The sequence below is a fragment of the Arvicola amphibius genome, chromosome 8 (genome assembly GCF_903992535.2).
Source record: "Arvicola amphibius chromosome 8, mArvAmp1.2, whole genome shotgun sequence".
In the NCBI taxonomy this organism is placed as follows: Eukaryota; Metazoa; Chordata; class Mammalia; order Rodentia; family Cricetidae; genus Arvicola; species Arvicola amphibius.
Window position 1 is genome coordinate 1,378,442 of NC_052054.1, and position 15,066 is coordinate 1,393,507.

General features: G+C 38.8%; 1 protein-coding gene across 1 annotated transcript in view; it reads right to left on the minus strand.

Moving 5' to 3' along the window:
* Positions 1 to 1,025: 1,025 nt before the first annotated feature.
* The window catches only part of Chd1 (chromodomain helicase DNA binding protein 1), a 73,559-nt gene continuing 59,518 nt past the window's right edge, over positions 1,026 to 15,066 (minus strand). Inside the window, 5 exon segments of the mRNA XM_038339033.1 lie at positions 1,026 to 2,540; positions 3,750 to 3,960; positions 5,404 to 5,455; positions 6,331 to 6,427; positions 13,358 to 13,536. Coding sequence (XP_038194961.1) covers positions 2,198 to 2,540; positions 3,750 to 3,960; positions 5,404 to 5,455; positions 6,331 to 6,427; positions 13,358 to 13,536 — 882 coding nt within the window. The 3' untranslated portion in view covers positions 1,026 to 2,197.

Consider the following 15,066-nt stretch of genomic DNA (forward strand, 5'->3'; position numbering starts at 1 on the left):
TAAAAATAGAGCAGAGTGAGCATGTAAAAGACAAAAAATTAAAGCATTTCTATAATGCCCTTGGTATAGCTATGTACTGATGTTATCCATCGCATCTTAGTTCTTTATGGCTTGCTCCTTTACTATGTAATTGCTGACTTTTTACAAATAATTAACAGATTCAATAAATGTTACATACAGTTTTAGATTTGCAGTCAACTCAGCTAGTTAACTCAGTTACTCAATTAAATGTCAAACTGGTAAAAAAAAATTTTTAAAAAAAGAAATTAAGAGCCCATTCTCCAAAAATGCATTATTTTTCTACAAAATCTGTACAACAGGCTTTCAAGCAAATGACCTAGCCACAGGGGCATGTAGTGCTAGCCCTGAGCTATTGCTGTGTTAGTATCAGGATTTATGGGAAATGTTCTTCAGGAATAAAATGATCATTTATCTTAAATGTGGAGAAAGTGAGAATTTTAAAAACTGTGTCCCAGCACTGAGTTCTATCATCATTTTTATCTTTATAACTAGATGTTTCAAAGTTGTGTTTTTCCCCAACACACTACCTTGCACATTAAAGATAAAAACATATCTTTGACTTCAGGATAACTTTATGTCAAAGATATAACTGCTTTTAAAAAAGGTTGTTTTGTATAAACTTTAGAGTTGGTTATACAAAAGGAAAATATGAAAATATAAATCCACAGACCAACTTTAGATTTCCCAACAGCTAATCATTGGAGACATGTTCAGAAGTAATAATCTATTATTACAAAGCATACATAAAAAATTCCCACTGAATATAAGAAAAAAAATGTGAATAAGTAAGGCACCATAGAAGAATAACAGCTATAGAAAGCAGACTTCATAGAAAGATTCGGAGTCTTCCAAACAAGATAGTTGTAGTACTACAATCAACTGTCAGTGGATTACCAAGCGACCTTTCTTCCCCTGGCAGCTGTTACTTAACACAAAACAAAAGAAACAAAGATAAAATGCTTGAGGGAACAAGAGTGGAGCAGAAAACTACAGGAGCCCACATATCCTTTTTCTTAAATTTAATTTTTCATATATAAGGTTTTTATGTACAATCAGTGTGCACTGTAACAGTTTATATTAAAAAGTTAATCAAATTCATCTAAAATGTTAACCTGGCTGCATAGCACATTTGACATTATTGCCCATACATGAAAAGGGAAAACACATGGATTTACAGTAACTTTTGGCCATTTTGGGTTCTGAAAGTGTTCATACACTTACCCTTTTAAACCAAATGCATCTGAAAATGTTCCCAGAGCATCAAGTTTATGATTCACGTATTACCCAACAGTTCTCTGGTAAAAGTACAAACATAATATTGACTTCCAAAAGAAGGGGTAAACACGTATCTAATAAAAATATCCGATATAAAAAGAGGACTGAAAGGAAGTGGCCCTTTCCCCGTTTTTACATTCTAAACAATGATTCCATCAAGACAAATCATTAAAAAGTGTTATTACACTGATTTTTTTTTTTTAATAAGAAGGCCTGAGTTGGTAGGGAAAGGAACAGTCTGGGAAAACGAGCCTGAGAAGGGCAAGGAAGGAGAGCTCATTTAATACATTTACAATAATTTACAGCCATCTTCTTTTGTAAAAAGGCATAATAATAATCACAAACAGGAAATTCCCGGCTATATTACAGACATAAGTACAGGATTTAAATATTCAAGCTTGTGATGGAAGCGGCAAGGTGGTCGCAGTGTACAATGTAAACAAGTAGCTTTGGAAAGTGAACAAAGTCCTTGAGTGTTTTTTCTTTATTAAGAAAAGAACTCTCTTTCATTCCTTCCTGAAACATGATCACAGGTCAGAGTAAAGTTCATATACAAACATAATTTAAATGGAGTCAGTCGGAAACCGCTGACATAAAAACAGTTTATTCAGCCTATACGGGGGGCAGTGTTGAGGTCCCTGTTATAGTAAACATTTTCCATTTCTTAAAAAAAAAAAAAAAAAAGTACTGCCGTATTTGCAGTACAGTGCAGCATAATCCTTAAATATAAAAATATTTTCTCTTCTGTTGGGATAATAGGCCTTGCGTCCTGGGAGGAAGTAACAATACTGCTACTGACAGAAGAGCTGTTGCATCTTTCAAGTCATGTAAGGCAATTACTGTGTTGGTTTATGATCTATGGCTAAAACCAAAGTCCACGTAGACAAGTTATCAGCTTCTGTTATGTTTTCCGGCTACTCCAGGTGTGCTCAGGTGTACTTTTGTGTTCAGTTGAATGTTCAAACGGAGACCTGGAGCCATAAGGAGACCTCTGATCTAAAGGTGACCGAGGGCCAGTGCTGGCAGCTCGGTGGTCCATTTGCCAATCGGAGAGAAACCGATAATCCCTGGAAGATTTATGATGTGTGTATTCAGAACTTGACCGATGGTCCGAATGCAGTCGATGGTCCGAATGAGACCGATGGTCCGAATGACACCTGTCCTTCACACCTCCTTCCTGTGGCCTGTGCTCACGACTCCTGTGGTCATCCAGCTTTCTGTGTTTCTCTCTGTCACTATAGTACCTAGTGGAAGACAAATTTAGCCTTTTAGTCAAATTAGTAAGTTAAAGTTCCCAAGTAAAACCGTATAGAAAATTATAAATATTTTATAACGTATTTTAATTGTATAGAAGTTCAGTGTTTAATCAAACCTTATAAAAATAGCTTAGAATAACTTCTCCTCTGCACCACAGAGTCACCTCTAAAGTAGCTTTAGAGATCACTAGAAATCCCTACTTAGAAACAAATCACTCATTAGAAATTACCATGAAAATGCGGTTCACAAGACCATAGGGCCAGCCATGCAGGGCACCCCAGAGGCGTTTTAACTTTGCTCACAAATCATTTCTATCAGTGTCTGAGATGCACTTAAATAACCACAGCTACGCAGAATCCCTCAAAACCGAAGCCATTTACAAACCTCTAGGAGGAAAATTTAAAATAGAAGAATGTAGTCTAAAGAATTCATATTGAAACTTTGCATTTAGTCTGTGATGTCATTTAAACATTTTCTCATGCAATTAGTTATGTAATAATGCATAGATCAAGAAATTGGCCCCATTAAGAAATCTCTAACATAGCTGCCTTTTCAGATAAAATGCTCTTACTGACTTTGTTCACTTTACTGATTCTTATGACAAATACGTCCTCCAGAAGTTTGTGACATTACTGGCATATGCAGTTACAGATATGGCTTCTCTTCTTGTCATACGTCCCTAACGGAGAGCCCTTCTGCAGTTAATGTACTTAAATAGTAAAGGCTCCAGAGTGGCACCTTCGGCCCCTCTAACTTTTTTCTCATCTTTACATTTATTTTTCAATTTTCTGAACTTAAATTTTAGCAGTGATCACAAATTATTAAGAAGACTTTTTAAACAATAAAGGAATAAAGTGTATTTTGCAGTTAAATTATATTTTGCCCCACAGGATTTCAATATCCAATGCAGAATTCTCCCCATAGAAAGCCTGTGCTTGTGCCAACACTCTGCAAATGCAACTACAACAAACTACACTACTTAAAATTACAAAACTTTTAGATCTCATTGCATATTCTGATACCAACTTAATACTTCAAAAATAAATATTAACATGAAAAATACTATCAATTTTTTAATTTATAAGCAAATAAGATTTGATGTGCTCTCATGAAAATGAAATGGGTCTATCCCCAAAGTACCAAATGTAATTAAAAAGAGAAGGATGGGTAGAAGAAAAGGTCGCTTTCCAGTTCACCTGCTGTCGTGCTTGTAGTGATCCCATTCCCGATGGCCTTTGCCGTTGCTGAATGAAGGGTAGGGTCTTTTCCTGGAGTCACTCTTCTTGTAAGAGTCTCCCTGGTGGCGGTCTTTATGATGATCATGGTACTGAGATAAGTGTCTATCAGAAGAATAGCTGTCCCTGCTGCTATCATCGTGATTCGTATTCTCTTTTAACCTTTCCATATCTATTAAATAAATAAGAGAAACTTTATTAATAAAATTTAAAATGTCTTATAAATACTTAAAATATTAACTCCTGGCAAAACAAAATCAACTCTCAAATAGAGGTAGCTAAAGCATTTTTAAAATGGTTTATAAACACAGAACTAAAGCTTTTAAAGGGTTTTGCAGTAAGGGCTGCTCCCACCCCTCATCAAATGAGACCATCACAGAAAACCCCAACTGGACACTATGAAGGAATCAATGGATTATGGGGAGCTCAGCCCCAATGGATACATCTGCATCACAGCTCCTGCACCTGTTGTGAGGGAATATTGAAGAAGAGGAGACAGAGAAGCCAGAATACTATGAAGTCTGTGGTAACACAAGTCTCTCCTAAAAATGACTGCAGAAAATAGGCCCAGAACAATGGCAATATCAATGGACATTTTAATAAGGACAGAGAATTCTGTGGGGTCCCACCCTACACAAAGAACTATAGGCAGCTAAAGACTGTTCAGAGGCGATTTTTTTAGCCTCTCCCAGTGATGAGCCCCCTTATTAGTTGTCCAGTGCAGAATGGTCAGTCCTAAACCCATATACAAACAAAACCAAACAGACTCAGCAGGTTCTATTAATACAGACCATGAACACACACACACACACACACACCAAGGAAAAAACAGACTCAGCAGGTTCTATTAATACAGAACATGAACTCACGCACACACACACCAAGGAAAAAAAGGTTATCTTCAGAGTGGGAGAGCATGGGGGCAGATTCGAGGGAGGAAGGAGGGGGAACGTGATGCAATCCTCTTTCAGTTAAAGCAGAGTTTTAAAAACAATCACAACTGAAAACTACCAAGGCACATGTCTCAGACTGTATTTTGTAGTCACAGAATAAGCATTCCTTTTTTAACAATAGCCCACAATTACTACAAACTGGCTTGAAGGCTTGTTTTTAGAAGGAACAACTGAAAAAGTATTTAAAATAATTTAAATAATATAATTTATTATTATAAATTATAAATATTATAAAATATTAGAATTACAGCATTTACTCAATATAAACGCACTTTGAACAATAATAACAGCTTTAAAGCACCCACATAGCAAACCTGACCAAGTTACAAGGAAGCAAACAGAAGAGGATTACAAATGCTTGCTGGGCTGCAGGCTGAAAATTGTGGGTTCAGGCTCATAGACCCTCCCTCTAAGGTACTGGCAGGGGAGGCTATTCAAACCTCTGCAGCCTGTGCTCCCACTGCTTACACTCATACAGACCACACACACACACACACACACACACACACACAAGTAAGTTAACACAAACAAAATGAAATAAAACCAAGCAAACAGGCAGGTAGGCACGCACACACGCACGCGCGCGCGCACACACACACACACACACACACACACACACACACACACACACACGGGGTGGGGAAGAATTCTTAAATGTTTACCTGGATTTCTAACCACATGAGGAGTAACGTTGCTATTCTGGTCACTGTTTTGCTAAAATAGAACACACACATATCAGGCACTTTCAAGTAGCCTAAAATACTCTCACAGGATAGTGTGTAACGTGGATTTAGGTTGGGTATCCTTAAGAAGATTCTGATGTTGTAAGGTTTTCACGTACTATAAGTACATAGAATACATAAATATAAAATTTATAATTTTCTTTAAAAAAAATTCCCTTCACGTTTTTAAAAATTGACTTTGAAATAATTTCAGAGAGGTGAAGACGACGGGCATTGCCCACCTGCTGACGCTACTCCCTGTGACACAGCAAAGAGAGCCAACCATGACACAACATCACCAGCTCAACTGTGTTCCAATCAGATTCTCATTTCTCCTACACCCTCTGCTCCAGAAGCCAATCTGAAACCCACATTTCAGGAAGCCATCACGTCTCTGTAGCGATCTTTTCTTCTATACCTTGACATTTTTATGAGTATTGTTCAATACTTTTATTGAACAACCCTCCAATGCAGTGTGCCTGAAAATTTCTAGGTTAAATCATATTATACACTGTCGGTGACAACGTCACAGATAGATAGGGTATGCTTCTCTGTGCAGCAGCTGAGGTTTTCACACTGTTTGGTTGTGATGATTTAAGATGTCACACAGCTTCTCTTTTGTATAAATATTATGCTCCTTTCATAATCACTATCACAAGGTCTTTATTATCCTGTTTCCTCGCCTACTGACCTAAGCTAATGCTGTGAGTCTTGTTTATGTCAGGGTCAGTGCTCTAGTGGCATTTCTTTAATCTACTCATTACTTCTACATTTGTTAACGGAATTCTCCATTTGTTATTGGATAATAAAGAAGGTATATGGTCTCAATAACATAATTTAAGGAATAAAGTATTATATACCACTTACCTGAGATTCTTGTCGTTTTTTAATAGCATGCTTATACAGTTTATGCAATTTTCTTGCATCAAACTCAGTAAACTTAGATACAAAAATCCACAGGTTTCTAGAAGAAAAAATAGTGGCAAATTAATCTGGTAAAAAAAATATTTAGTTTTAACATAGAACCTCCTATAACTCTCTTTATACACTAAGCATAGCCACAGTCCTCCCTCTATAAAACTAAGTATACACTAAAGAAATCAATTATCAGAGACAAATAAGATAGCTCAGCGGGTAAAGGTACCAGCTGCCAAGTCTGACAACCTGGGTTCAAATCCAGGAACTCCATGGCGGAGAGAACCAAGTCTCTCAAGAAGTTCTTTGATCTTCATACATGTGCTATGGTATGCTGAGGCACGCACGCATATGCAAACACACAGAAAAAATATTTTTAAGTAATAAAATAATGAAATTAATCTTCGTTTCTACTTTTCAAAATTCCACGCACACAGGAGTTTCCAATCACATTATTTCTTGTTCAAATACCTTCATTTTTCTTTGGAATGAAATCTAGTGTTTGATCCTAATCTAAAATGTAATAAATACATATAAAACTAAGCAAGTATCAAAGATTCATTTTGTAATATAGATTATATGTGTAATACCAGCGGCATTAATAGCTGAGTAAGAACAGTAGCAGGTGACAGCTTAAGTTTGTAAAGAATGATCCTAAATAACACATTACAATAATTTTCATTTTTTAATGGTAATATAATGGCCACAAAAATAACAAAAAGAAGATGAATCTGGAGTACAAAGTGTGTCTAGTGTTTAGGCCTGTTCCATCCAAAGGCAGACATTAATGTAACGGGTGCGTGCATGTGTATGCATGCAGTCATATTGTATATAACACAGCTCCAATTATCAAATGCTCTTCCAAATTCAACCTGTTAGGTTAGTTGTCATAAGACAAAAAAACACAGTAGTCATATTTACCTTAAAATATAATTTGAAAGCAAACTTGGTTGAAATAACAAATTGAATGATACCTGAAGCCTACAGAAACAGAAGATTCACCTAGCTTTTCAATAATATACTAGCTTTAACTTACACATCCTGCAGTTACAACAAGAGGTAGGGTTTTATTAGCAAATTGCCATTTGGTTAATAATTAAATTCTTCTATAAAATACATTTTGCTTTAGAAAACTATAGCTAGAAATCAATTTCTGTCCCTGATTATACATCACTTGAAAAACATCTCATTGTGGCAAAGGGACAACCATTAGTACTCAAACCCTTGTTCAGGGAGGGCAAACACAGGGCTTCCTCCATCATACATACCTACTTCAAGCCCCACAAAGACCCCCCATTTCTGTTTGTAAAAATATTAGTATTACTTCAGATATCTTATGTGCTTATGTGCAATGTGTGCTTATGTCTACATGTATGTGGGTACATGCGTACAGTGGTACATATACATGCAAGACTGTGTCTTCTTCAATCACATTGTACGTTACAAACTGAAATGAGGTCACACCTCACCTGGCTAACCAACTTGCTCTTGGGATTCCTGACCTCCACAATACATGCAACTGTGAACTCTGGATTTCCAGAGGGCTGTCACGTCCACCTGGCTTTTCTGTGGTCCTGGGGATTGCTTTATGCATGAAGACATGCCCCCAGCCCTAACTTCAGAGTTCTTAAAAGGTATTGTTGTATAAACAGCAAGTGTGTGAGAAATATGAAAATGGGAAACAAACAAAATACAAATATTCTATCCTTTTGGTCCTCAGTGATATAGAGGCCTTTAAATAAAAGCTAGCATTCCAGTCAGGTGGTGGTGGCACATGCCTTTAATCCCAGCACTTGGGAAGCAGAGATAGGCGGTTCTCTGTGAGACCAGCCTGGTCTATAAAGCGAGTTCCAGGACAGTCAGGGCTATACAGAGAAACCCTGTATTGAAAAAACAAAAAAACAAACAAAAACCTAGCATTTCATTTTAGTTGTTTTTAAAACACATGGTGCAAAAATAGAGAAACATGGAATAATAAAGAAGGTAAACAACTATGACCACTGTGGAAACAGTCTAGCTCTACAGAAGGCCCAGGTCTTTACTATCAATTTTCTAAGTGCAGTCTTCACCTTCTTCCATTCTGGACACTCGGTAACTATTCCTGAGGTGTCCACAGGCCAGGCCTTTTATTTTATCATCTGCTTTTTTTTCTCGAATGATTTCTGTTTCAACAGTGTTAGCTATGAAACCCATGACCTCATGCCCAACAATAGGTCTTAATATGAGCTATTCTTTCTTTTCTTCTGTATTTTATTATTTTATAAATACTTTTATTATTTTGCCAATTTCTATCTGTGTAGGCATGTATGCTACAGAGCACATGTGGTGGCTCTCTATTTCTACCATGTGGGTACCTCCTGGGGACGGAATTCCAACATCAGGGCTGGCAGAAGGCACCTTTATCCCTTTATCCACTGAGCTATCTTTTAAAAAGAAAAACTTTTCTCCAAGAAAGCACTAAAATTAGAGCAAAGGTCTTTCATTTTCTAGGTTACTAGCCATATGTGTGTGTGTGTGTGTGGGGGGGGTGTTTCCCCTTCTGCTTTTAAGGAAATTTGTATAACCACACAGTGCAGGGAGGAACAAATAGCAAAGACCAAACAAGGTGGCTAAGAACTAAATAAGGGAGAGAGGATTAAATGAGGGAAGAGTAAGGGAGGAAATTGTGGAAGGACAATTAACACTAAGGTCACCTGAAGGGTCATGTGGAAACCTGCTACTGTAGAAGATTTCTAAAATATATTCATGTATGAAAGGAATCTAAATGGGATTATTATACCATGGTAGAGACATTGCTGTAACTAGACATCTTATACCACCAAGTAAAACCATCAGTACCAGGAATGGGTTACATCTAGGGGAGTCACTGGCCAAAGGGACCTCACAGAATCCCCCAAACACATTAGGTTATTGCCTAGGCTATTGGTCACACTCAACAAACAAGCATTAATACCCTTTTGTTGAAGACAAATATGTCATCAAATATGGAGAAGTACAGCTGGTGCCTAGACCTGTCACCCCTACTGGACTAGTGTTCATGGTTCTGGAAGGTACTCTGCATGCCACAAGAGAAGGAAGGTAATCATCAACCCAGCTACAAACCTTGCAACAGTGACCTGCCTATCAGATATGCTGAGGCAATAGTGGTACAAACAATGTAGTAATAACCAACTACTCTATGACTGAATTTAAGAACTGCTACATTGAATGGAACCCATGACTGACACTGCTTGGGTAGCAGAACCTGAGACTGGGCAGGCCACAGGCTCAGGTGAAAACGAGTTACTATTGTTCTGCTAGCGGTACACAGCAGTAAAATGACTCCTAGCAACACTCTGCTGTACCCACACATCAGCCTCACTCCCAACAAAGAAGCTTTCTCTTGCAGTGGATGGAAGTTAATACAGAGACACACAACTGGACAAAGAGACTGATGCAGAAGAGGAGGTGGGAAGATGGTAAGAGTCAGAGGGATGGACAACTCTGAGGAAGAGTTTCTGATAACAGGACTGATACTCATATGAACTCAGACAGGGGCTGCACACGTTCAAGGCAAATGGAATCCAAGTGCTGAGGGGGAAGTAGACATGACATTCACCCTTAACCAATGTGCAATCCATACCCACTTGCAAAGGGAAGATTAGTTTTCTCCTATGGATCCTCACTGGGTATAGTTGGCCAACAGAAAATGAACTAAACGGTATTTTCATAGGTTTTTTACCTCATAGTGCTTTGTTTGAGCACTTTTCAGCCTATTGGGTTATATTACTATATATTGCCAGTATATTTTAGTTTCCATTTGTTAATATTTTTGGTTGTTTCTGTCTATTTTTTAAAGAGGAGGAGAAAGGGGGGGGGGGTATGGAGCTAGATGGGTAGGAGAATCTGGAAGAAGTTCAGGAAAGAAAAATTGACCAGAACATATTATATGAAAAAAAAAACTTTTCAATTAAAAAAAAAGAACTAAATAGAGAGAAAACTAAAGGATGTTTGCCTAAACAGGTGAAGAAAAAGCAAGGTCAGAACATAACCTTTCGAGGGAAAATAACCCAACATGCTTAAAATCTCCTTTTCCTGCTCCTGGTGACTCTCTCCCAACATATGACTTCTCCTAGTAACAAAATCTGAACAATATCTGCATGTACTTGTCACTAAGACATTTCATCAAGATGTTCCTCGCTGTCTAGGAAGCAGGAAAGTAAAGGTTTGCCTCTCTGCAAACCTGAAAATCTAAATACTAATTATAAGGTTTTAAAACCTGACAACTAGTGTATAATTAAAAGTAGCCCTTGGTAGCCTTGCCAAATGGTAATCCATTCTTGCCAAAAGGCATTATTTACAAAGTATTGCTAGACTTTCAAATCTGTACATTAAAAAAGTTGAAAAGAATTAATGGAATTCTTTAAAATAGCAAGTTAGTTTTAAGAATAATTTTCTGTATTGTCTTTGCTTTTCTAATTTTTATCAAGGGTGACAATCTAAAACACATCTGGAAACCACTGAGAACAAAATAAACTTCAGATCATGACCACAGATAGATGGAGAGTTTGGTGAGAATATTCTTGCTAAAATCTAATACTCATTGCTTTTGGGACTACCATAAATTAGGGGGAAAAAACTTAGGAGGGAACACTTCTATTTATACTAAAGTAAAAAGTACAGTACAGCAGTGTCTCCCAGAACCTATAGTCTCTCTTTCTGCAGTTTTAGTTAGCAAGAGTCTGAAAATTCCAGATATAAACAACTTCTACATCACCATTGCATGATTGGTGTGGGAGAATTGTTTGTATTCTGTCAATCATGTTTTAAATAAAACGCTGATTTGCCAGGCAGGAGGTAAAGGTGGGAAAACCAGACAGGAAGTGGAAATGATGTAATGAGAACAGAAGAACTCTGGGAAGGAGGAAGTTGATTCCTCCCACTCCTGCCCAGATCACTGAAGCAGCAGGATGTGATCTGCCCCACTGAAAAAAAGGTACTGAGCCACATGGCTAACATAGATCAAAAAAAATGGGATAATCAAGATGTGAAGAGATAATCAGTGAGAGGCTAGAGCTAATGGGCCAATCAGCTTTATAATTTATAGAGACCTCTGTGTTATTTCTTTGGGGCTTCCTGGCTGTGGGGTACCGGGTGGGACAGAAACCCAAACTAGCAGGCCTGGCCCCCTCATGTTACACATGATGAAATCTTACTCTACAACCTATCCCACAGACCACTCTGTCAGTCCACCTGGACTGTCCGTCAGGACTTCTCTTCATATCCATGCTGTACATACACCACTTGGGCGCTGGTCGTGTCCTGTGCTCATGTTCAAGTCACCTGGTTTCACTGACGCTCAAAGCAGGAGTAATGATGTTGATAATTTGGAAATATCAAAGAGACACTTTAAGTAGAAGACAAAGTTTCCAATTTAATAAAGAAAAAATAAAAAATTGATAAGCTGCAGTGAGTGGAAGTGTAAAGGAGAACACACGCTAGTGTAAGTCACAGCCAGTGTGTGCAGGGCTCTATACAGGGAAAAGACCAGGTGTGCTGGTGCACATAGGATCCAAAACATGCTAGGGAAAAGGAGGAGGAGTGAAGTTTGAAATCAGACTAGATAACACAGTAAATTCAAATTCAGCTTTGGCTACAGAGAGAAACACTGTCACTAGGGGAAAAAATAAACAGAACGGGGTGGAAATAAAGAAAAGGGGGGAAATTCATCATGTACTGAGGCCAATTTATACAGTAAACATTGTTACAGCTATGCATATATAGGAAAATAGTGGTGTATTATCCAGCACTCAGTACACCTGCGGTACCAGGCGTCAATGAAGAGACGGTTGTCATGAGCCCTATCCCTATAGAAAATAGATACTTTGTATCTATTTCATCCACAAAAATTGAGACATTATGAATATAGAACTTCAGGATTGTTCTTCACTGCCTGTAATATAATCAAAGTATACAACAGTTGAAAAATGAGCTGTTACTGTATGTGGTTACAAAACCAGTTAGCCAATGCGGACTGAACAGTTTTTTGGCAAACCCTGTGACCATTCCCATAGGTGAATCACTTCTCTAAATGTGACAGCTCATTTTTTATTTGACTATAAATGCTTTATTTAACCACCCAGCTTCTTTACAAATCAGTCCTCCATGAATATAGGAGACACAGGGACAAGAACGGGACACTTTTCACAAATCGGTCCTCCATGAATACAAGAGACACAGGGACAACAAGAACAGGACACTCTAGAGCTTCAGTCACCATGTGCAGCTGAAGTGAACACAGATGAAGAAGTTAGTAGGTTAACAGCCCAGTGCCACTCAGCTGTGCCCGTTTTCTCTCCTAACGTGTCTAGGAGACTGACTCAACACATCCAGACCTAATAATCATTAAAATGGCTGACCAATGAAATACACGGCTGATTAGGTAATTTTAAAATAGACTGTTTCTACTAGCCCTAAAAAAAAAAAATAAAGTTTGCATTTTGTACTGTTAATAAGTGAGTCTATAGCATAGAGATTAATTGCTGATTTAATTTTGTGACCATAAACACATTTTAAAGAAGAATGTGACCTGAACTGCAGTGAAATCACTTTTCACTATTTTCTAAAGTCAGAGATGCCTCCTGAAGCTTATGAAACAAAATTAACAACAACAAAACAAACAAACAAAAAAAAAACCTTATTTAAAAAAAAAACTGAGACCAGGTGCTACAAAGAACACATGGTAACTCTTCTAGAAGGACGGGCTCCGTTCCCAGCACCCATGACAGATGGCTCAGTCACTACAGTTCCAGATCAAGGAGATGGAAAGCTCTCCTCTGGCTTTCATCGGCGACTACAAACACAGAGACATGAACAAAACATTCAGTTTCCTCCTGTAAGCACTGTTTCTCACCTCATGTGTGGAAGTAGAAAAATAAACCAAAAACACAGTTACACTTAAAATCATGACTCCAGCACCTCCTCGGGGTGTCCCACTTACTTTCTCCACTGCTTGATCTGCTCAGGACTGGAGTACTCCTTCAGACACTCTGTGATGTGGTCTCCGATCTTGATTAAACACTGTCTAGTGTGTTCCAGTTGCTCTCTTTCTGAAAGGCCTTTCTCAGGCCTGTCAAGCTGTTTCAAGGCGGCTTTTACTGGCCTCATTCTTTCTTTACACTTGAAAATAACAGAAATACATGTATTAAAAGCCCAATTCAGGTAAACTCTATTCATGATATTCATGAATGAACACAGCATTGCCATCACCTCACACATCCTACACATCAGCATTTCCCTCTTTGTCTTTACTGCAGGCAAAGAGTGCTTTCCATTATCACCTGACATTAGCTTTTGTGAAAGTCAAAGCTTTTGATTTTAAAGAACTGATTTTAAAGATTCTGGCTACTTTGAATACTATAGTACCACTCTAAGTAGTCCTCAGATTAGTGACCAGAGCACACCCACCACAGTCTATGGCAGGATGTGACTATGTGAGGGAACCTCCACCACACTGCACAGGGGGTCTGGGACACTGTGAGGGAACCCCCACCACACTGCACAGGGGGTCTGGGACACTGTGAGGGAACCCCCACCACACTGGACAGGGGGTCTGTGACTATGTGAGGGAACCCACCACACTGGACGGGGGTCTGTGACTATGTATGGGTACCCCCACCACACTGGACAGGGGATCTGGGACTATGTGAGGGAACCCCCACCACACTGCATAGGGGGTCTGTGACTGTGTGAGGGAACCCCCACCACACTGCATAGGGGGTCTGTGACTGTGTGAGGGAACCCACCACACTGGACAGGGGGTCTGTGACTCTGTGAGGGAACCCACCACACTGCACAGGGGGTCTGTGACTGTGTGAGGGAACCCCCACCACACTGCACAGGGGGTCTGTGACTGTGTGAGGGAACCCCCACCACACTGCACAGGGGGTCTGTGACTGTGTGAGGGAACCTCCACCACACTGCACAGGGGGTCTGGGACACTGTGAGGGAACCCCCAGTCCTTTCCCACTTTAGTTTTATTCACTGGTTTCACAGCTCACACTACTGAACATTTTTAAGTCAGGCAGGTGTGGTGATTCATAACTGTAAGCTCAGCACTTCACAGGCTATGGCAGGAGCGTGAGCTCAGAGTCAACCTGGGCAACAGGTGAGACCAGGCCTCAAAACCCAAATGGGCTTGAGAGATGAGTCACTGGGCACTTAATCAAAACTGGCGACCTAAATTCCCAGAACCCACAGCAGAAGAACCAAGTCTCAAAAGCTATCATCTGACTTCTATATACCCTACTGCAGGTATCAGTACCAACATTATACTTACATACAATAAATAAAAATTTAAATTAAAAAAGATAGAACTTGTATGCAGCATATATACTGTTTTCTTAGGGTTATAACAAATCTAAAAAATAGAGAACAGATAGTGACTTTATGGAATCGAGACTCTATAGTAAGAGGTGATAAGAAACAGTGATGTCAACTAAGATCAAGGGGGAAAAAAAGTAAAAACACAGACCCTTCCACCTAATTAGAATTTAGAAAAAAGAGCTTGACAGGTTTAGACAAAAGCTAGCATGTCTGAACCTGTGAGAGAAGTAGAGTATGATGAGAATTAACCAGACACCAAGCCTTTCACAAGTCTGAGAGGAATTTTAATCCTCAAAGAGATGGAAAGAATTTTGAAAGCTCAAT